The sequence below is a fragment of the Bacillus rossius genome, chromosome 3 (genome assembly GCF_032445375.1).
Source record: "Bacillus rossius redtenbacheri isolate Brsri chromosome 3, Brsri_v3, whole genome shotgun sequence".
NCBI lineage: Eukaryota > Metazoa > Arthropoda > Insecta > Phasmatodea > Bacillidae > Bacillus > Bacillus rossius.
The window spans coordinates 37,099,974-37,124,993 of NC_086332.1; the positions used below are offsets into that span (position 1 = coordinate 37,099,974).

A 25,020-nucleotide genomic window follows, 5' to 3' on the forward strand; every position below is an offset into this window, starting at 1 on the left:
CCCCCCCTGGCTACGCTCCTGATGTTGGCACACCTGCTCGCTCCGTCTTGAGCGCGCTTCGTGTCGGGGCTGCAGATGACCGTCATGGGGGCGTCGCCGGCGGCGGCCAGCCCGTCGAACACTTGTATAGCCGACGTGCACGCCGCGGGGCTGCAGGCAAACCATCAACACAACCATCTTTATCTATTAAAAAACTATATGTGTGCGTGGAGTCCACGTGAAACTTCTTGTTTATTATATTATTAGTTATAGGTATAGACACCTGTATATCGCGATTTCATTTCATGTCAAGGTATTTCACAAAACACTGTAGCTTTTTCTAAGAGTCGTGGCAAATTGTGAGGGTGCAGCAGTACGGTGACCACATTCTCATTGGCCCCGTCAAGAGCGGAACGACACCTCTCACCGACCTCAGCCAATAACCACAGGAGAAAAGCTACAGTATTTTGTGAAATACCTTGACACGAAATGTATTCGCGAAATACAGGCGTACCTAGTTATAGAAAACAATTATCTTTGGCTGAGGTCGCAGATGAAAAAAAATATATATGCAAGTATGTGAGTGCTAATTTATGCTATTGGCAAGTATGCAAGTGAAGATATGTGCAAGTGTGCAAGTATGCAAGTGAAGATGTTTGGAAGTGTGCACTAATGCAAGTATGCGAGTGTATAAGTATGCTGCGTCATTTCTACCTTTCCCCTGCCGTCTCCTCCTCTAACGTTTCCCCGACCACGTACCTAACTAGTCCCTTCATGCGATCTGAATTTTCGTAACACTCGAAAAAATTATAGCCCCCTCAGAAAAGAAGTTTCACTTCAATTTTTTTTATTTACACTTAATGTAAACACGACGGTAATATTTCCTTCCAGAAATCTTACGAAATGCTGTAAAAATAATTCCCGCCAACAGTAGGAAAAAATTTGAAAGCTAACAGTATGCAAGGCACAACACCGAATTCATACAAATTATTTAATAATCTTATAATTTGTATCTAAAACTTTTGTCTGAAACAATTTTTGATTAGACAAATCATTACTGCAAGGGGTTGAAATAAGAACATATATAAAGCTTACCTACCATGTACTCAATTGAATTAATGTCTATTTTCGTTTAACTTTTTAAATATTGTTTAAAACTTTTATCTGAAGTAAATTTTATGAAACTAATCATTACTGCAAAGGGTGGAAATAATAAGAGTAGTAAGACATAAAAGTCATTACTTTTTTAATAGATACACTATCAAATCCGTTATAATATATTGTAAAACTCTTATTCTTTGTCTAATAATTTTGGCTGAAACTTTTTTTGATGAAACGAACTTTTACCGTAAAAACGGGGGTTGAAATTAAAAAAAAATAACTTTCTTAGTATCAAATTCGTGTGAATTTATTAATTACCACGTTAATAGTACTTTAAACTTTTGTCCAAAAATGATACGACCATTTATTAGTCCAACGGATGAAAAATAGTGTTTCGATGACAAAAATATTTGCATAACAACTTTAGTAGGCATAATATGAAATAAGTTAAGACTTTCAATTATGGTTGCATTAAGTTAAAAACATTCAAAATATATTTCGCTGTACGGAATATGAGAAAATGTTAAATCAATATATATTTTTTTAATTTTGGCGAACATATAATTAGGTTGTTATGTACATTAAGTTCTTAATATGTTCCAGGAGTTTAGAGAAGTTTCCAAAACATTTCAAGAAGAAAAATAGGTTCTTCGTAATCTACATACGTCTGTAATCTGTGTTGAAAGGGATTTTTTAGTTTCGTGTAAGTGGAATTTTTGTAATTAATTGAATTTAATTGTTAGTACAGAGTAAGTTTCTGATTTTATTCTTAATCCTATAAATATTATAATGAAAATGTGTGATTGTGAATTTTAAATACCTATTAAATACATGTAAGGTTTAAAACTAAAAATGAGAAGCGCATATAATAGATAATAGTAAGGAGACAAGCCATGTCGGACGCACCAAAAGACAGTGCACGTCAAATTAAATGGAACGCAATCTATTTACGAAGTTCTAAACTAAACTGTTATCAGAGCCGTTAGTTCGCTAGTCGCCGTGAGCTATGCCAAGTGGACAGATCTCTTCAAGGAGGATAGGAAGTTGCCTGACCTTCCTATATGAGCACGTGGCGAACATTTTTCCTAGACCTGTATGCGGGATATAGCCATCGCCTGCGAGTAATGCTTTATGTATCCCGCAACACAGTACTGTTATGCTCGTAACCTAATGCCTCGAATCAGGGGGCTTTGCTAAACAAAAGAAATCAAACTTGTAATGAACGGACGAACAACCAAACTGAAAAGAAAGCGAGTTAATATTGCATTGTCATCCATTTATGAGCTATGTACAAAGTTTCAAGTCTCTAGCTCATCGGTAATTTAATTTAAATCAATTGCAAACTTTATACCGAACAGACAAACAGATAGACAAGTAAGCGAGTTAATAAAAATGTTTTAAAAACACCCCACAAATAAATGTTTAAATAACTTTTGATTTATAAAAAGTGTGGTGTTACCTACCTAAATGTTTTTGGATCCGTGAAAATTCACTGATTCACAATCAAACGCAAAATACTAAAATCATACATATAATTCGGCTTTACCGAGATAAATAATGTGGACGAGACTTTCAAACCCATATTCAGTAATTATTTGATGTTTACCTGAGCCGGAAGGCGAGTAGCGCGACATGCGCGCTATCTTGTGTTCGTCCGATGAACCTCAAGGTGCAGGCGGTGGTCGACAGCAGCGCCCTGGAGTCCAGGTGGCCGGAGCGGGAACTGTTACCCCAGACGACCAGCTCGCAGTCGGGACGCCCTGTCGCGGGGAAAGCAGCAATCATGCCGTCCACTGGAAAACATGTCGTAAACAAGAATTTAGAGATACAAACTAAATGACGCCATCTTGAATTCAAAATATTTAAGGTAATAATAATTTTGTTTCATTTACTATTTATAATTTTTAATAGAAAATACATAGAAATAGTTTAAGCCAGTAAATGATAACAATTGATTTCCAAAAATATGTTCACCTCTAAGGTCATTGGCTTTAATATATATTTTTTACAATTACATCAACTTAAATAAAATCAAGAATAGTTAGTTTAAACTCTTAAATTCTATTATGTGCTAGGCTATGTCTTAACGAAGATAAATTTTACATAATTATTATAGAAAATGATATGAGATAAAAAAAGAGCTGAAACAAGGATGGCTCATTTCGGTTTGTATATTAGTCAACGCCATTTTATATTTTTTAAGTTTTTTTTTGGCAATATCTAAATTTTTAAAACTCCGAATTCTCTGTTATGGTAAGGTACAAACCACATCCTCCAGGCATCCATACAATGTACAGTCGTACATGAAATACAGAAAACAGAATATAACCATCTAGTGGATAGCTGATTATTTCAGGGGGAAATGTAACTGTTGTAATAATTACACCAGTCCACGAATATTGACTTTGACAAGTGTCTAAAGCTAAGATACTATGCCCGTTATAGCAAAAAAGAAATTAATATGGAAGATGTGCCGCAAGCTGTAGTCAGATAAGATTAAATAATCCAAGATGGTGGAACTATCATTTCTAGCTCGACCCCGCAAGTTTTGTACTCCCGTTAATTGATCTTCCACAGAAAAAAACTATTCTATGTTTGTTAAAAAAATTAGATACATATAACTCATGTTGTTTATATATGTTTAAAACTCATGTTTACAAACACACACATATATTTTTTCATTCGTGTTAAATAACGTACGTAATGCTGGGTGCACAATTAAAAAAAAAATAACAGCAACAGAATTAGTAACAGTAGGTCGTGCACACAAGATTTGAACGCCATGTTTTCAAACCTAATAATTCACAATTGCGCATAAGACGGTCGTGTGCATAGAAGGGAAACGAATATATTTTATTTCTGTTACGGGCGCATGGTGCAACAACCAATGAGAGTGGAGTAGGAAGTCATTTTGGTGGGACTAGAGAACTGTTTATATTTATCAATCATATTGTGGCAAGAAATTGTCGAGATAATACAATGCCCAGACGTAGTTCCCGCTTTAAAAATTAATTAATGCTATGACTTATGAGTCACTAGCAAAAATTGTAAATAAAAATATGTGTAGTGGTTATAATGGTTAGCTAAATAGTCATAAAACCCTTATTTATTTATATGTTTAAAAACTGTGCTCTCAAATCGCTGGTCAGATATCACGGGATAATCATATGGTAGTTAATGTAGTTACTTACTAACACTGCCAATAAATGTCGGATACATTGTGAAATTTAATTGGCTGTAATTAACAGTAAGATTTCAATTGTGAACCGTCTTCGCACAGGTCGTGTGCGCTGTCGTGCCGACTGCGCACTCGCTTATGTTTTTAAAACTGTGTACCCAGCCTAACTCACTCATGACTCCGGATTCGCTGGTGAGCGTGCCCGCCGCCGAAGTTGCTGAAGGCTCCGTGCTGCCACCTGTCGGCTGGAACTGCAGGCTGGCCAAGAAGCCATTGTAGCTGTAGGGTGGTATAGCCGCACCTGAGCTAGAAAACACAGCCTGTGTCTGAAGCAGTAACGACTGCACCCACACGCACAGGGGCGCAGCCAGGGGGGGGGGGGGGTTAGGGGTTACCCCCCCGCCCCTCAGAACCAAATCTTTAATTAATTTCTTATTCATAACTCAAACAAATTTCATATTAAAATTAATAAAAATTTTACCATTACAATATTTAAATTTAAGAACCGAAAACTGCTAAAATAGCACTATTTTACACCTTAAAATCCAAATTTCCCCGGGGGAGGACCCCCGGACTACCCGCTTGAATACAGGGGGGCCATGCTTCTTAACACCCCCCATACACAAATCCTGGTTACGCCACTGCAGACGCACATGCGTGATCACCCCGGTACAGTGCATGCAACTCTGTAGATTAGTTTTTTTTTTAAAACTCGAATACATTCCGTAAGCTCTGATTGAAACTGCTTTCAGCTCCGAGCTTAAGCCCTGACAGTGGAGTGTTTAAAACCCATACAAGTTTAACACATTTTGTTTGTCACTCTTAGCCTACTTAGAGGTTTCTCATTAATTTCGCTGATGAAATACCTAATTTCGAATTGCAAATGAAGTATTTCGATTATTATTGTGTAAAGATCTTAGTTCTCGGTATTCGGCATTTGGCATGAGTAATTTCGTGAATGGAACGGAAGTCGAATGAACGGAAATATGTAACCACGATGCCGAAGTCATCAAGATGACGGACCCATTTGTTGCAACATAAACCAGTATATAGTCACTTTCGTAAACTTTAGGGGACATACCAAACGTATAGGTTTGCCAAAATGAAACTTGGTGATAGTGTAACTACCCTGGAATATATTTGGCTATCTAAAATAATTATAGTAAAAAGTCACATTTTTTTTAAAAATAGGTAATATAATTGTCATTACACTATTTATAATACATAAATAGTTTCTTTTCGAAGCTATAGTAGTCTCGGTAACGTGGTGACAGAGTATGAGTTTTAAAGAAACTCGAGGGAAATTTTTGACATGATTCAACTTCGTTACTGGAAATAATTTATATTTTTAATAACACAATAAAGTAATATATCATAATTTAATAGTTTAATATAGTAAAAATATTGTAGAATCAGCCCAATTATGTTTGTAGGAAGTATTTACAGATTAATTTCAGTCGCTTAGGCAAAAGCTAATATACAACCATATTCTTCATATGTGTATTAACGTTTTTCAGGTTCATATTTTAGTAATACTATATAAGTATAACTTCTAACGTGTGTGTAAACTGTATAATTTTAGATGTGTAATGAATTTTAACCAGTTGGGTAGTATTTAATAAAATTCCTTGTCGAAAATCAATTTCAAAGCCGGGGTTTACGATTTTTTTAATTTTTTTTTGTAATAGTGTATAATTTCCGTCTTTTCATACTGCTAACTGCGTGTGTTGGTGGCAAGAAACGTTTACGATTCAAGTGGCGGGTGCAAAAAGTACATGTGTGATTTAATTCAAGACATTTTGGTACTTGAAAGGCGAATATTTTATTTATCAGTATATTTATCTCGCTTGGCATTATTTTAAAGAATTCTAAATTAAATTTTGTGTCCGAGTTTCGTATTTTAAATTTATCTGCAAAATTGAACAACATGAGAAAACATGAATTTGCTCGTTATGGAGGTTGTGACTGGCGAGTACCAACTGAAATACTCACCTTTTTTTATTGTATTTACCCTAATATAATTTTAATTCTATGTTCTTTAGTGGTTTAAAATGTATTGACCTGGCTGGTTTAGAATTGAGTTTGGAATCAAACATTCAGTGTTCGGAATTTATGTGAAATATATACGAAAATTAGATATGTATGTAGCATGTGTAACACCACCACAAAGGTAGATAATTAAACTACATTGCTAAAGCTTTTATTTAATCTCCCAACATTATACTGACTAAATAAATTGTTGCGATGCACTACTCTACTGCCAATGCTAACGAAAAAAATCCCTAGTTTTCCCATAGAGACTTGATACAAATTTTAACCATTTATTGTACACCTACATATTATTAAAGTAAAACTTATTTACTGAGGGGGCTACAATTTTCGAGCGTTACGAAAATTCTGATCGCATGAGAATAGGTACGTGGTGGGAGAACCGGTAGAGGAGGAGACGACAGGGGAGAGGTAGAAATGACGCAGCATACTTACACACTTGCACTATTGCACACTTGCATACTTGCACAATATTGTATACTTCATTACTTACACACTCTCATATTTGCACATTAGCATACTTTCACAGTCGCATTCTGGCACACTTGAATACCTGCACATTCGCATACTTTAACACTTGTATACTTGCATACTTTCATACCTGAATACTTGCACACTAAGCACAAATTGAAAACTTGCACAACAGAATAAATTAGCGCTACCATAATTGTATTTTTTTATATGTGATTTTAGCCAAAGAGAATTATATTTCCTACACCTAATTATATGAAAAGCAACAAGTTTTACTTCTGTCGCGCGTGGACTCCACACACACCATTTTTTATTAATAAAATTCCTCATTTATCGACTTACGATCCATTTATCGTGTTTTAAAAGCATGACAAAATCACTTCTATGTTTTGTAAAGTGTGCATACTTGTCGAGCAAATTCAAAGTAGAAAAATTCTGATACTCAATAGCATAATGTATTTGACCTCACCTGCACTCTACGTACTGGACCTCACCTGAACTCGATCAGCAGCTGCGGGCCTGGGTGAGTGAATGAAGCTTTCCTATTGGCGCAGAGCGAGGCCAACAGCGGGCCGGCTGTGGTTGCGCTCTCGTACACCGCCACGAAGTCAGTGGAGCAGCGGCTGGCGACAAGAGACGAGAGGAGAGATGAAGTTCCCGTCGCGAGCTCCCGAGATCACGCGCAACCATCATCAGCACAGAAAGTGCCCCGATTCATTGCAGAAACGGAAGGCTTGCCTGATAGACGATGGCCAACAAATGCTACGCTTGATTTTGCGACTGCAAGAACTTAAGGCTCATCTTTACCCGCCATGACTTGATGTAAGCTTTTGGACATACGCCATTGCTAAAGCTCATGTATGTCTGTAGAAGAAAACTACAAAAAAAAAAAAAAAGACAAGAACACAAATTAAGCAAAAAATTGCTGTTGTCAACAGGATATAAAAACCACATAATATTCCATAACAGGAATATGGTAAACAAACAAAGAAAAAAAAACAAAAAATGAACTAACAGTACGAAAAAAAAACCAAATGATGACAGCACAAAAATATTTGACCCAAAAAAATTTAAAACAACAGTTGAAACGAGACAAAAACACAGCAAAACGAAAAGATGAAACATACACAATAGTTTTCTTGTATGTTCTTGTCTTTTTTTTTGTAGTTTTCTTATACAGACATACATGTGCTTCAGCAATGACGTATGTCCAAAAGCTTACATCAAGTCATGCACTCCCATTGCACAAATCTTTCAAAGATAATATTTTACCCGCCATGTTGAATTTTTCAATTTTGTTTGTCAACCTTCGTGAAAAAAATATCTCAAAATTCTTACACATAAGCTATACGTTACCCATTTGTGGAAACAAAAAAAATCGAACCTCTATAACTTGATGATGCAATTAGTCAGCTAATATTTTTATAATGAATATTCGCCTGATTTTTTACAAAGGGCCAACTGCTTTAGGGCATTTGATAATTAAGGAAATTGCAATTAGAACAAACAAATCTATTTAGGGCGAATAACTTTAGGGTAAACTACATTTTTGGCAAGCGATGTTTTACGGGAGAACATAGTTATGGACAAACAAGTATGTGGACCTGTTAGCCACAGAAAATACTTTTAGGGTGAATGCCATGCTCCATCCCAAACTGGCATGCAAGCAGCTGTGTATGTTTCTGTAGAATAACCTATCAACACGTGAACACAATTACATTTTCTGCACTACTCGTTTCAGGGCCGTATAGCCGGGATTTTGTGAAGACCTTGGGTCTAGTACCATTGTATTAATTATTATCAGGCAATAGTTTACATTTAGAACTCCAACGTTAGCACATTAGTAATTTAAGTATTGATTTTGCTCGAGAAAAGTAAATTTGACTTAAAACTTAAATTCCCGCTGCTTCTGTGGGGGCGGGGGGGCGCTGAATTGTTGCCCCTTGGAAGGGCAGCCCTTCAGGATTTTTCTGGCAATGGTTTCTTTGTACAGCGACTGGAAGGGCAGCCCATCCAATTTCTGAAAACATGTTTCTTTAAGTGTTTAAATAATCCTGAAAACTTGCCCCTTGGGAAGGACAGCCCATCAGGATTTTTCTGACAGTAGTGTTTTTTAAAGGTTGTCTGAATTGTTGCCCCTGGGATGGGCAGACCTTCAGGATTTTTCTGACAGTGATTAGTTTGTAAAGCGACTGGAAGGGCAGCCCTTCCAGTATCTTAAAATGTGTCTATTTTCTTAATTTTATAATCCTGAATTGTTGCCCCTTGGAAGGGCAGCCCATCAGGATATCTTTAACAGTGGTGTTTTTGAAAGGTTGTCTGAATTGTTTCCCCTTGGATGGGCAGCCCATCAGGATATTTTTAACAGTGGTGTTTTTGAAAGGTTGTCTGAATTGTTTCCCCTTGGATGGGCAGCCCTTCAGGATTTTTATGCCAGTGGTTAGTTTAGGTTAGGTTAGGATAGGTTATGTTAGGTTAGGTCACTTTACAAACTAACCACTGTCAGAAAAATTGTGAAGGGCTGCCCTTCCAAGGGGCAGCATTTCAGTCGCCCCGCTTCTGTGCATGAGGCACGTGGGGCTATGATGGGGGATGCACACCGCCACTGAGGTGACTTGGCGTGGGAGGGAGGGGGTCGGGACCCCGGGCAAGGCTGACCTGTGCGGCAGCGAGAGCGCGGTGAAGGCGAGGCTGACGGCCGCGCCGGGCGGGGCGGTCACCAGGTAGCGACACCTCCTGCTGGGCGGGTACAGCCCCGGGTAGCCGGCACTCGCCAGCACGCAGGCGCCGGCCTCCAGGCAGCGCGGGTCCTCGTACAGCCAGTCGCAGTCTGCAACCACACAGGTTCAACTGACACTCCTCTTGCTGAAGGAGGGGCTACAGTTCTCGAGCGTTGCGAAAATTACGACCGCAGAGAGGGGGAATAGTCGGGTACGTGGTGGGGGAAACCGGTAGAGGAGGAGACGGCAGATAGAAAGGTAGAAATAACTCGGCACACTTGTACACTCGCTCACTTCATTACTTGCAAACTTGCACATGTGCACACTTGCATACTTGAACACTCGCGTTCTTGCGCAATAGCATAATTTAGCAATCACATACTTGCACATATATATTTTTTTATCTGGGACCTCAGCTGAAGAGTATTATGTTTCCTAGACGTGATAATATAATAAGACAACAAGTTTCACTTCTGCCGTGCGTGGAGTCCAAGCACACATTTTTTAAAATATTTTGTCTTAAGGGGGAGAGAAACAACTGAAAGACGCCATGTCTGTGTCCAAACACGCAGGAATACGTCCATAGCACACACATCCCTACACCCTGTTAGCAAATGCAGCCAAAATGTAGATGCCGCATTTCTAATAGATGGATAGTATCCGAATACTTTTACTGCTAGAACCACCCGCGGACAGTTGGTCGTACTATTGTGCGTTTAGTCATTTTGAGTCGTGATACCTACATACGAATGAACATTCAGTAAAACTTAATTAAGACCAATTTTAAAATTTTAATGCAGTATGGATTTTACATATGTAAGAAATCAAAATAAAAGTTTTGTTATATTTCCCAAAATGCTAAAAATACTTATAATGAGCATTAAATACCCCTATAAGTTCACTTTTCGGTATTTTTTACTAACGTTTATATTTGTCTCTATTCGAGATATCACTTACGGTTACGTTTCAAACAAATCTTATACCAAAAATCTAAAGTAATAATATATGCAATCAAAAGAAAACATTATTCAGAAACTAACGTATCGGTAGATGCGAGTGTTGCATATCTAGAAACCTCGATTTTATTGAACGCATGTAGGGATGCCGATGCATCACTTGTGAGAATTCTGAAGCAACGCATAGATGGCCGCGTTCACTACGATGCACTTCTAGTGGATGCCTTAGCTAAGGGATCCGTTGGGTTGGTATTCGGATTCATTCCATATTCTTTCAACCGTTTTTATGCGATAACAGTAATTCGATTTTAATGAAAATTTGTTTTTGTTTAAGCACATAAAACATTATAATAACTTTCCGAAGGCCATAACATAGTGTCCACTTACATTATTATTATTATATTTGCAGTCATTCCCGAAAATGAGCTGAATACCAAACACCTTATGACTTCACAGAATAACCTATATGTAGCAGCCAGCCATGGTTAAATTCAGGCAATTAGATTATAAATTTTGCTTAAACGAAGTCAAAATTTTAAAATCGAATGTTAAAAATTGCAATGGCCTAAAATAATTGAAACCAAGATGCCGTCTTTAAGATATTATCCCTCCTAACATCTCGTTGATGGTGAGTTTAGAGAAGGTATAACTACACACACCATGTATATTAGGGAAGAAATCTTCGATGGATTGCAACTAAAAAAAAATATTTCTTGATGGCAAAAGTTAATCACTAAACGAATTTTTTCATTTGGGTTAGTTAAAACTCTAGTTGAATTAAAGGCAGTATTAAATAAAAATTTCTCTTTAATGTTTGGTTTATTTGAAAATAAATAAGAACTTTGGGATTACAATAATTCGACTTGTAACGAAAACTTCTAGTCACAAGCAACAGTAGCTAACTTCATCACATAATGACAATTATTGCATATGTTTAGTGTAAATATGCGTGTCAAAAAATTGTTTTAAAGCAGCATAATTTTTAACAGTGATTAAAAATTAATAAAAATTTTGGTCTAAACAATTCATTTGTGCTGGCAAAGATTGTGATATTATAGTGTAGTAAAGAACAATAACCGCATTTGCCTGAAGCGATTGCGGGAAATTCATTGAAAACTGAACTGTGGAAAACCAGATAGGGATTGGAACCCTTATAACTCGGTGAAATGGATGTCCGGTGTCTCACTGCGGCTCTACCTCGCTCACCTGTGCCCTCAGACCACCGTCTCTGCTCACCTGTGCCCTCAGACCACCGTCTCTGCTCACCTGCGCCCTCCAACCACCGTCTCTGCTCACCTGCGCCCTCAGACCACCGCCTCTGCTCACCTGCGCCCTCAGACCACCGTCTCTGCTCACCTGTGCCCTCAGACCACCGTCTCTGCTCACCTGCGCCCTCAGACCACCGTCTCTGCTCACCTGCGCCCTCAGACCACCGTCTCTGCTCACCTGCGCCCTCAGACCACCGCCTCTGCTCACCTGCGCCCTCAGACCACCGTCTCTGCTCACCTGCGCCCTCCAACCACCGTCTCTGCTCACCTGCGCCCTCCAACCACCGTCTCTGCTCACCTGCGCCCTCAGACCACCGTCTCTGCTCACCTGTGCCCTCCACACGCCGCCCCCCTCGGGGATGGAACCTGGTGCCCTGGCCTCCGTCACGCGGGGTGAAGCTGAAGTAGGCGAGGAACTGCGACCGCGCCGTCGTCTCTTCCACTCTGCAACAACCACCGACCTCACACTCTGTCCGGGGGAACTTTTGCTTGAGGGCCACACTTGGTGTGCACCGGAGAAAACTGTCTTGTGGCCACCACGAGGTAGCGTTCCCCAACACGTACAGGAAATTAATAACCAGCGACATTTCATGGGGAATTTACCATAACAATATGGCATCTCTCCTTGATCTGTGTAGGATAAAGTATCTAGGAAAACAGGTGAAAATCCCATATGTTTAGGAATGTTACAAATATTTTGTTTTAATGTGCAAAATAATTTTGTAGTCAAAACAAAATCCTTTTTTTTAATTACAGAACTTTTTGTTTCTAACATGCTACTTTAAGGACACAACGAAATTATTTTTTTGCCAAACAAAATACTTGGTAGGGTATTAATTTTCAAAATATTTTGTCTCGGCTACCGTTTATCCCCCTTCCAACTTCCCTTCACTTTCAATGTAAATTGACCATGGATCGAACTAGAAGTGAACATGCATTTGTTTATGATGATTTTTCGATGTGAATTCAAGTGTAAACAAGAGGGCAGTCGGAGAGAATATTAATTTTTTGTTTTGCTGCAGTCAACCTCAACACGTACTTACAATGGCGAGCGAGGTGTTAAATGTAGTTAATTATTTTACGATTTGTTATATATATTTTTATAACTGTTTACAAACAATTATTTTAGAGATTTTTCCATGTTTTTAGAGACTGGTTCACACCGGACACTTTCGAAATCGCAGCTTATTTTCATGCTTCGCTCCCAGTATGATTTTGAGTGTTTACTGTAAAATTTAAACATAAATTAACTCAAAAATAAATTAGGATTGAAATGTTTCCATGAATGTAGTGTAATAGTTCTAATCCACCCGGAAAATAATTTTCGGGATAAATTTCAGAGACAAACACTAACACACTGAAACAGAAATATTTCTGCAACATTTGAGTAGGGATTCTCCTAAATGCTCCTCCAGTTCGTCATCTTTTCTACAGATCATCAAATAACAAACAATTAAATATGTCATTGCAACGATTATAGCTTATATATATATATATATATATATACATACATATATATATATATATATATATATATATATATATATATATATATATATTTCAACCTTTGCCTATGAGACACAAAAAGTAATTCGAATTTTGTAATCTCTTCGAAATAGTAAATCAAAACATAACAAACCAAACAGTTAATAAACTTCCCGAGTACTAAAGTAATCTTATACCTAAAGCTGCATATTAAAATTAAAAAAAATGGATCTACTTTATTTGAAGGTTGTTTTGATTGTAAACAAATATATATTTAGTTTTCAATAAAAAAATATGTTCCCCCGCCAAGTTTTTGGAAAACAAATTGATTCCAAACCAAAATATTCATATCCACTGATTAACAATGACCCTTACAACGCGACCACAGAAATAGAATGAGGCGTCGGAAACTTGCGCCTTGCATCGAAACATAGCTTCTCACCACATAGCTTCTCAAATATCGATCTCTTTAAGCTTGAAACAATCCATTTGCTGTGTAACAAAAGTAATCGACAGATGCTTTGAAGATATTAAATCCTCCTTTCAAAGAGCCAGCAAGTAAACATCAAAAACAGTTTTTGCTACAGATTGAAGTCCCAACCTCCTTTTCCAATCTTTGTCATCCCAGCATGAAAAAAGCTATCACAAATGACGAATGTGGTTAATCGGTTCTCATATCGAGCGTTTCCTGCGGTGTTCGGAACGGAAGCGATCGATTCTTCTCAAAGAACTTTGTGTTGGCTTTGTCGTCTTTTATTTCATTGTCTCGTTACCGTAAATGACATTTTCCATTACTGTTCGCATTTGTGTTGCTTCATGCCTGACCAGAGGAATCCCCTTTAAAAAGAAAATCTGTTGTGGTTATTCTGTAAAACATTTTACCTCGCATATTAGCCACAATCATAAAGCCATCTAATATAAGATATTTTTATAAGTGAATTATAGAATCTAAGTAAGTTTAGGGGAACCATAGACCTAGGCTTTAATACAAGCTCTATACTAACAACACAGGCAAGAGTGTGAGAAATAACCTAGCGGTAAGAAGTGTAACTAAAATTAATTTTACGAATGAATTGTAAAATTATATATAACATTATCTGGTGTCAAATATTATTAAATACTTTTTTAAAAACTTTAAGAACTAATGGTTTATATCTTGCATAAACCTGTGCAGCGACTTAAAAAAGTTTTTCCTAGAGAAAAGATAGATATTTTTGTTTTCATAGTGTTGATACCACATGTACTAAAGAGATATATGTCATACTGGTCATAGCGTTTGCCATCTAGCGGACTGACGTAAAAACGTCAGGTTTAAAAAAAATTCTTGGAGCTGTCCGGTATTAGTTTTGTGTTGTATCAGCTTTAGATGCCTCACTGCTTTAACAGAATAGGTGCCAGTCGTTTAAGTGGTGCAAGCCTCAGCAGACCTTTGAAAGTTCCTATCATTTAATGTCAGAATTTTAAATTTAAAGGCGGAATTAAAGTCCTTACATTTCAAAGAATAAGCGTTCTCGTTACTTTTAGCCATAAGCTAAGGCCCCTACACACGGTCAGTCCAACTTCCCAGTTAGGACTGCTCAGTCCGAACTGACAGATTGGACTGAATTGAGGCCCTGTGTACACAAGATCAGTCCTGGTGCTCAGTTCGGACCGAACAGTCCGAATTGATAGTTAGGACTGAACTGAAGCCTTCCACACAAACGACCAGTCGTGCTGTAAGCATGCCTTTCATACGAACTTAACATGTGTGTTTAACGTATTTAATAACATTAATATATATAGGTATTTATGACTTATTTTAAAGTAATAATCCAACATTTTATATGAGAACAATGTGTTAAAAACAGTTAAATATGAAGCCAAAATATAAAATGTTTAGTTTTATTCTCTCAACCAAAAACATTTCTTTAAATTTAATGTGTAAACGTTTGAGTTCTGAAATTTGAGATTTTAGTGTGACAATAAAATTTCTTCAAAAATTCAATAATAAAAACTTACTCATAATAAATGGTGTAATGGTAGTATAGTTCCCCCCCCCCCCCCTCAAAAAAATTTTTTTTCATAGATCCTGGCTACGGCCCTGGGGCACGTCTGGGAGGATGATGTGTCCGCCTTGTTACAGCTCTTTTCAACTGAAGATCTGGCCCACATGGCATATAAGCTCGCGGCAAGCTTGTCGTATGTCTTGAATAATTGCTTGCCATAAAGTTTGACAAATTAAGCTTGATTTAAGCCTTTGAACCATGAACCATTGCCGCAAGTATGCTGCAAACTTGTCGTGGCAATCTAGCTGCAAACTTGTCATGTGCAAACTAGTTGATCTGAATCAATATTGTTTCAAGCTAACACATGGTAAACGTGATGCAAGCTTGTCGTGACATACTTACTGCAAGCTTGTCATGTGCAATCTAGATTTATTCAAGCTAACAAACCTACCATTGCAAGCTTGATTCCATTTTGTAGTGGCAGGCTTGCTGCAAGCTTTTCGTGTGTAGACTAGATAGCCTGAATCAAGCTTGATTCAAGCTAATACACGTGTTATGGCAAATTTAATTCAAGTTTATCATGTTGAAACCAGTTAGCTTTAAACAAGTTCGATTTAAGCTAACACACCTACCATGACAAGCTTGGTTGAATCTTTACGTAGCAGGCTTGCTGCAAGCTTGTCACGTGTAAACTATTTAGCTTGAATCAAGCTATTTTCAAGCTAACTCACTTGTAATGGCGAGCTTGATTCAAGATTGATTTAAGCCTATTTTGCTATCTAAGGATGTTCTGGCTGACTATTTATAAAGGTGCATTCACAACCAAGCTAGCCATATAGTGATTAATCGCTTCTGAAGATGGCTGCAACGAGGTATGACGAAACTTCGGGAAACTTTATCATTAAATACATATGGCCTTAGCATTTAGCCAAGAAGTAGTTGTTTTTGGCCACGATAGCTTACGTTCAAGACACTGCAGTTTGCTTTAAATAAACATCTTGATCTCGGTCTAAAGAACGTTGTAAGGAAAACTGCGTGGCGCGAAAGATAAATTCGACATGAAAATACGAATGGGCGTCGGATATCCGGGCGGCCAATCGGAGACACTGTTACATCCGCGAGCGGACCGCTGCTTACCGAGCCTCGCCAGGGGAAATTTGCAAGTTGTTTCCCCGCCGACGGTTCGCCGCGAACCTCGGGCGCCACGACATATTCGCGGGACTGGATTGGACGGAGAATGCAATCAAGAAGCCTGGGATAAGCTGAGCGGGCGAGTCGCGCGGCTTCATTTCTCCTGGCCCGTGGGGTATTAAACAAATAAACAAAGAGCCAGACGTGACTGGGCTGGCTAACTTCCCGCATTTAAAACAACGTTCAGTTCTGTCGAGCTCGCAGAACGGACTTTATTATATTTCTCTTCCAGAAACATCCATTTTCTTTTAATGGACTCTCACACAGTATTGTGCTTTTGAATTTATTTTTAAATGTTGGTTTTTGATGTGTAACATCTTACGGCATTTGGTAGAAAGTCGCATGTAACAAAATGTATAACCACGGTGCTGCCATCTGTGGCGGATAGCGCAAACCTATGTTCACAAAGACAAAGGGAAACTTTATAGTATTAACTCTTTAATGAATTTAAACATGATGGTCAGTCTTTTAATAAAATTTATTGGTGAAAATCAGCTCAAAGCCAAGGTTTAGTTTTTCTTTAAAAGTATTTTTCTCTTTTGTCGGAGCCGTTACATTACATGGTTTAAAATTAATGACTGTTAAACAAATGATTCAATAATCGACGTAGCTGCTCCGGCAAAGAATTCTAGCGACGGGTGCGGAAAATACGTGTGATTCGCGTCAAGAATTTGAAAACACAATTTGCGTGTAGGCCTATTTATCACGCTAGGCATTATTTTAAAGAATTATGCGTTAAATTTCGTGTTTGAGTTTCGTATTATAAGTTAATTTGCAACATGCGAACACATGAATTTGCTCGTTACCGAGGCTCGATGTAAATTAATCCTTGTTATTAAGGTTTTGTGTTTATGTTAGCAGACATCTAACGTAGTTAGCTCTCCGCCCGTCTAACAGTAAAATTCACAAATTTACAGCAGATGTAGTACTTTCTATAGTAATCGATTGTTAGGCTTAGTCCAGAACGTAGGGAATGGGAGAACATTTAACCTCTCTCCCCCGAAATCCTAAAAAAATTAGGGTGGGTGTACTTATGTACGCGCGTTAGAAGTTATAGTTACTTGCGTAGTAAAATACTAAGTTCAATTTTACATGCAAAAATTAATAGAAATAAAATAATAAAAAGTCTTGAGTGATAATATAAATACGAATGGTAAAGTATAAATTCAGTAAAATTTTAAAAAAAATATTAAATAAATACTCAGTATTCAATAATAATATAAATAGGTGTATAAAAATAATTATATGATTTATTTAAATAATCAAGAAATTTTTTAATTATAAATAAATTCAATAATAATGCTTAATATTTATTATCAATTATATATTAAATAATAAAATATTTTAAATTTATAATATAAATAAATTATACACGCGGGAACATAACCTCAATTATATAAATAAACTTGATATAACATTTGAAAACGTTTATAAACAATATTTATATCACTAATATACACAATTAATAAATGTCAGTATCAATCACTAAAGTATAAGATTTAAAATCACATATATAATTTTTATTTTTAAGTGGCAATTTTTTTTTTCATCATGTGAAAATTTCGTTACATGGTGCGCGCGCATCGTAAAAATTCACTGGCACAATTTATTTCATAACGCGCCTAAAGAAGTATAACTTCAAAAAAAATAAAATTTAATTCACAAAAACAAATGGTAATAAGTTCAAAGCAAACAGCGGTAAAAGTGTGTCAATTCCCCTCCCCTCCTTTTTACCAAAACGAAATTCTGCGTTCGCTGCTGGCCTGGTCGGCTGATGCACAGCGGGCTCCCCGTCTGGTTGACAGAGACAGTTGGGGTGAAGGGGGTGACTGGGGGTGACTGGTGGTAACCTGCCCCCTCCACGGGACTGCGAGGTGACTTCCGCCGCCTTTCATCACTTCAGCGGGGGCGCAGTCAAGACGGATGCCTCGTCCTTGAATCCAGCCTGCTTCCGCTACATTCACCTTGCGGTAACGATCGCTCTTTTCTCCGCGGCCGCCGTCTCCCGTTCTCTTCCTGCCTTACCGCGGCACGCTCCGTGAAATGCCTCATAATGGGATGACAGAAGAAAGAGAATGGCAGAGAAGCTTCTTTCTTTATTAGCAACCGCATGCTGTTCCCTCTTCCTCTTTCCTCCCCAGCACAGGTAGTATTAGTAGGAGCAGTATTGTCACAAATAAAGCAGCCCACGTTCCTTTGCTTACATAAAATTTGCACGACTGTCGAAATATACTCTTCTATACCTCAGATGAATATACTTGATCGTAATTGTAGACACTCATCTTGCCGTGGTGATAAGCAAGCGAAGTACTACCTTCAATTGACTACCAATGAGATTATGTGCCGTTTAACGTAGTAAAACCTCATAACATCTATCTCAAACAAATAATTAACACAAACTTAAGAGTGTTTCTTGAAAAATTTACCAGAAAATGTAAAAAGAAAATGTCGTCCTAATTTATATATAATTTATTTTCAAAAAAATCATTATATACTTAAACTAGACATTAAAAGACTGTCTCACATTTCAAAGAAATACATGCATGTCATTTATATATATATATACTATTTTACGTCAAAACAAAACCTTTATTTATTATTTAAAAAAAACATAATGAAAATATATAAAATAAGCAAGATCAATTATATTTACAGAAAAAAAGTATTAAATTACCGAAAAAAAGCAAAATAAAAGTTTTTTACATTAAAATATAAAAGAATAAAATTAAGTCCTTAAATAAAATGCTCATATAATTCCAAAAAATTGGAAAATAAACCTAATCCTACCTATTGTATAAAATGCATTATTTTTTTTAATTATTGTGAAGAATTGAAACATTTAATACTAAAGCAGTTAAACAGCAATAGTAGTTTTTTATGTTACGAAGTAAATAATTTTTGCCTAAATTTTAGACAGAATCAAATAAAAATAATGCGTGTTGGTATTATTGATCAGCATAGCTGTAGACAGAACACAAATTTATTCATACGCATGCCGACAAATGTGGAAATAACGCAATTCTGAGTTAAAATGTAAAAAAAAGAAGAAAATATTAAACCAATGAGTAAATAATAAGTTTTAGCTTTAAGAAAATATGTTAAAAATTGCAATATTTGCTGACATGTATGTTTGGTACTTAAATAACAACGCCTGTGTGCTTTATGAGTGATGATTCTTTTGCAAATATGAAGGAAATCTCATTTCCTAGGATGTGGAAAATATGGAAGACTTTATTACATTCATTGCAAAAGTTTCCTCGTTATAAAGCTGCCTAATATGATATATTTTCTTGTTACTTTGCTTCTCAGCATTCCTTGTTTAAATAAATGTCGTGGAATTTTTTTTTCCAGCTCCCTTGCTACACCCTATTCCCATGTCGTCATTCCTAAGATGTGAGACACAGGCGTATAATGTGATTGTACATTATAATTGTATGGAAAGTTTTATTTTCCAATTAAATATAAATTTATACATCAATGGATTCATAGAGTAAAATAAGTTTGAATTTTTTATATGTTACCTGTACTTTGAAAGTATTGTTTATACTTTTATTTAGATTAATAATATCAATTTAGCAGCAGAAAGAGTATTCGGACTCCTAGACAATAGAAATAACATGTCCAAAGTGATTTCAAGAAATTTAAAATTTTTGATCAGAGATAAGTTATTTTTAATCAACAACCTCGGCCACCATACCTTGTGCAGTGACTTAGAAAAAAAAGACAATAAAGATTACCCAAGATATTAGTGTGGTTAGATTTATACTTATAAGAAAATTTAATAAATTGTAAACTCTGAATGGTAGTTCTGTATTCAAGTTTTGTCTCTAATATATATAATATATAGTACATGTCTCTATAATATATAATAAATATATCTAATATCTAATATATATAATATCTATCTAATACATATCTATAATGTATAATATATATCTAACATATATCTAATATTTATTAGAGACGAAACATGAAAACAGAACTACCGTTCAGAGTCTATAACGTATTAATATTTTTATAAATAAAGAAAAGACCACACAAATAATTTGAGTAGTTTCTTTATCATCACAAGTTTGTTGATTGAAAATATATTATCTCTGATCAAGAATTTTAAATTACTAGTAATCACTTTGGGCATATGTATATATGAAGTAAAGACTGAAATAGTGGCACCAAATCTTGACCGCAATATACGTGTTTGCATTGCACGTGTATCTGCATCTGCGCCATTAGATCGTGGAACCACCAATGGAAGTCCGCAATGCCCACAGCAACAAGAAAGGCCAGTGCACCACTTTGGAGCCTCGTGTTTAGAAGCTTTACTGCATTACATTATAAAAACATTTTCTTTACGACAAAAAAATTAAAATATACACTTTTTGCTAAACAAAATCTGTTAAAAAATTCAATCAAAGATATTATAATTATTGCCTGAGATTTCTTTGGTTCATTTTAGCATTAAATATTTCTTATATATCACAATAGTTTGGTATTCTTACAATTTTTAAAAATAGAAATAGAAATAATTCGTCATAAAGCAACTTCGTGTAGCTTGTCTTAGGAAGTATAAGCAAAGCAGAAACATTACTGGTAAAAAAACGCTTGTTGTGGCACAGAATACTATTTTCTAGCTATGTCCTCAACCTGCGCTCGCACCTACCATCCCCCCCCCCCCAACTCCGTACTCACCCAGGTAAATGTTATTTTAATAATTAATTAAAATAATTTAGTAATATCAGTAGAGCTCTTCTAATGAACACAATTTTTTTCACATTTACGTGTTTTTTTTTTCCTTAGTAGCCTTTATTTCTAAGTATTTATGTCGAATTTGCGAATAAAATATTTTTGTTTTATCTCATTTTTTTTTTAAATCGTCTTGAAATTCCACGCGGATACAGATAAAGTACATTTTGCGGCTCTATAAAGAATTGGTAGAATCTGTCGACTTGATATTCGGCTCATCTCGCTGGAAAGTGCGCCGACCCCTGGCCTATAGAATGGTCGGCGCGGGAAGGCGCGGGTTCGCTCACCTGAAGACCAGCGTGGCCTCTTCCTCGTCGGCGAACAGCACCACCGGCGGGTCGAAGCGCTCGTTGGCGCCGCACAGCTCGACGGGTGGCGCCACCGCTTGGCTCGTCTCGGCGCCACCCTCCAGTCGCAGCGAGCCGGACCTGCAGCTGGGGGCCGAGCGCGAGGCGTCCACGTGCTTGCAGGCACGGCGGGTCACGTGCTTGCAGCAGACTCGTCAGGGGATCCCCAGCCCGACGACTGCCCTCACCGCCCTCTACGTCAACCCGTCGTCGGGCTGGGGATCCCTTGACGGGTCTGCCCCAAGCACAGATTCCCGAAACGGGTTTCCTTTCATAGCTTCGAAACACACAAATTAGAGACACACAAGACCAATTTTTTTTTTAAAGTTAGGACAGTTCTAAATTGTTTTTTTTTCGGCGTGTGTTTCTAAGTTACATGTTTCTAAGTTATGACATTTCTAAGTTGTTATAGTTCTAAGTAATGACTTTCTAAGTTATAATGTTTCTAAGCTGTGTGTTTCTAACCCGACCGCTGGTTCTCTGGGTGACCGAGGGGTTCCAGAGTCGGTAATTCGCAGCTGGGACGAGCTCCGAGTATGTTCCGACCAGGGATTTCAAGGTCGGAAACAACGCAATGGTTATAGAGAAAACTGCCCGCCGAACGTGATTCAGTAACCCGATGACTCGCAAGGAAATCAACGAAGGACAAGTCACGCCCCTGGGAATGGCAGGTGATCCGGCATCGCTGTCATGAGAGCGTGTCCAGAAACTGAGGTGCGTCGGGAAATGCCAAAAAACAAAACGTTGTTGCTGAGGAACACGTGTCCGAGAACGCAACCACGCAAAGTTACCGACGCGAGCATTAGCGCGGATACTTACGTCACTCCAATGGCTGAGAAGACGCGTGGTCGCAGCGCACGAACGTCCAAAGCCCCGCAGGAAGCAGGCGAAGAGGCGGGCGCATATGTTTACAGTGATTATTAGACACCAGCAAACCTCAGTTTGCTGTTCAGCACCCTTCGCGGTACCTTCGAACAGTCGCTGGTCGAGACGTATATGAAGGTCTTTGTGTTCGTTGCACGTCTGTTGTGCAAGTGTCCTTGGTAAAAGTGCGCACTGCTTCTGCTGCAATTCCTTTCGCCCTACCCGTACACACCACGCGCACATTAGGCATCTTCACGAACGTTAAGTATGCCATATGCCGTTTCTGTTCGTCACACCTGCAATCTCAGCACCTTACCCACTAAACTTTCCCGACGCTGCGCTAGTCGGCCGAAGCCCAGCGCGCGAACACGCCACGGCCAACCATCCACTAGGCAAGTCTATCGTCGGGTCTCGGCGGAGAGTATGCACGCCACTGCTGCGACCGCGCGTCCTCTTCGCTCGCGGTGTTCTGTCTGTGCGCACGCCACTCTTCGCGCCTGTTACTTCGCGGGGACGTGTGTTCCTTAACAGTATTCCCTGCTCCCTATTAAATGTATTATCTGCGACATCCAAGCAAGTACTTTCACTTAAAAAAAATACACGAGGCTTGATTGAAAAGTTATACTTCCAAATTTAAATTCTTACCAGATTTTACACGTGTGTCATCCATGCAATACTATAAATTTCTTTCCTCTCCAAGGAATCGTAAGTCTGTTAAAAACTGAAGAAAACGACGTCCCGCGTGAAGATGAGTTTGGAGCAGCGAGGTGTCATTTGAGTTTTTGACATCCCCGACATTTCACCATGCGACGTTCGCCTCTGACGCGAGGTGAAAGCTGCCATTGAAGCCTGGTGTCGACAAAAAATCTTCGGAGTTCTCTTCTTAGACGGGTTTTCCCACTAGACTAGTCACACGTTGGCGCAAGTGTTTGGAATGTGATGGGCACTATGTATGGACACACGTAGCTATCAGGTACTAAAAAATTTGTGACAATCTGGTAACAAACAAAAACGTTATGGCATTAAAAGCAATACTTTTCATACAACCCTATAATATTTGTTTACAAGAATTAAGTTAAAAACAAACAAAAATGACTACCAAATGTCTTCATGCGTGTAGATAAGACAAGACGAGCCATTGACAACTGGCGGCTTTTGGTGTGTCAGTGGCGAGGCAGAAGATAATTCAGCAATTACACGGCACTGATGTATTTCAAACTAAATGAAGTAGGCATGAATAACTGTCCAACAAACAAGCGTACCCACGTTGCCTTTGCATAACATTAATTCCAGCGAACGTAGTTTATTCGCGGTTCCACCTGAAGAAAATCGTTGAAAATCATTTTCGGGGCAACCACTGAATGTTTCAACACGTGGTCTAGTTCCAGTAGCTCAAAACACAACGTATTTTCACCATATTTTGGTTACAGTTTTGTGTATTCGCTTTTTAAATAAGTTATGGTATTATTTTTTTAAAGAGTATTTTTGGTGTGCAAAATACGAGACACGTTGAATATTTAACAACCTGATGCAGGTTGTGATAATGGTTTTAAATGAACAGCGAGGGAGCCACCAAATATAACACAAATCCGGACAAAACGTAGGCATGGGGCTTGTGATGATTACCAGACACCTGAAGCTCCCTTCCCCCTGCGCATTCACCAGAACTAGCGCAACCAGCTTAGTGATCGAGGCGGATTGGGTTTCGGCGGGAGACGATGATGAAGCCACCAGGCCAGTTAATGACATAAACCCGAGACAGGCGGCTCCCCCCGCGCGCGCCGTCTTCTTATCTCGCCGCGACGAAGGCAGTAATTGCGCGCAGCGGCCAATTAAGGTGGCATCGCCGAGGGCGGGGCTTCCAGCCTGTCAATCTCAAAATGCCTCGGGGGGCGCCGAAGACGAGGAAGGGTCTTGCTCCTTCGGCGAAGTCACCGGGTGGATGTTCCTCCGACTCCCGGGAGAGGATGCCTCGTTCACCGGGAAGCGAGCACAGAGGTGGTTCCGGCCGGGCTTTTGACACTGATAGCTGGTTCGTTCTTTAAATGATTTATGCATTTTGGGAATTTTGATCTAATACAATTTCTCGGACAAAACACCATTGCAGTTTTGCAATGTTTGTAATGGGAAAACAAATTCACGAACGCAAAATAAGAATTAAAAAAAAAAAAATTCCTTTTGGCAAAGCCTACAGGCGTAGGTAGATTTATAAGTACCTATTTATTCTGAAAACGTTCCGGAAAATTCTATAAACTTTATGAAAAATTTAAGAACATAGTGTTCATGACATCTCATATTATTTCCAATATTCCAAAAAGATTGATACATTTTCTCATATTTCAAACAGTGAAAATATTTTGAATGTTTTTAACTCATTGCATCCAGCATTGAATAGCTTAAACAAATTTCATATTATGCCTACTAAAGTATATAGTTATTAATTTTTTTAACCTTCAAACATTATTTTTATTCCTTTGCACTAATACGTAGTCGTATAAAAATAACATTTGGACCAAGGTTTGAATGCGAAACTACAATGGCGTATGTCCAAGATTTGTATTAGGTAAATGATAATTGTTTGCCATCTCGTCGAAGGTGCCTACACTCCGGAGACTCGCAGGCTTTGCCAATCAGCATTAGCAACTACAAAGTTACAACGGACCTGTTTTCCCGCAAAGATCGT

The 25,020-nt window shown here is 38.0% G+C and overlaps 1 protein-coding gene across 3 annotated transcripts in view; it reads right to left on the reverse strand.

Moving 5' to 3' along the window:
• Positions 1–25,020, reverse strand: part of LOC134530532 (uncharacterized) — a 127,285-nt gene that overhangs the window by 14,690 nt on the left and 87,575 nt on the right. For all 3 annotated transcript variants that reach the window (XM_063365431.1, XM_063365433.1, XM_063365432.1), the window contains exons 5-11: positions 21,414–21,560; positions 12,051–12,166; positions 9,437–9,608; positions 7,273–7,401; positions 4,431–4,564; positions 2,687–2,873; positions 34–150 (exon numbers count right to left, since the gene is read on the reverse strand). In XM_063365431.1, coding sequence (XP_063221501.1) covers positions 34–150; positions 2,687–2,873; positions 4,431–4,564; positions 7,273–7,401; positions 9,437–9,608; positions 12,051–12,166; positions 21,414–21,560 — 1,002 coding nt within the window. The remainder of the gene's footprint in view (positions 1–33; positions 151–2,686; positions 2,874–4,430; positions 4,565–7,272; positions 7,402–9,436; positions 9,609–12,050; positions 12,167–21,413; positions 21,561–25,020) is intronic.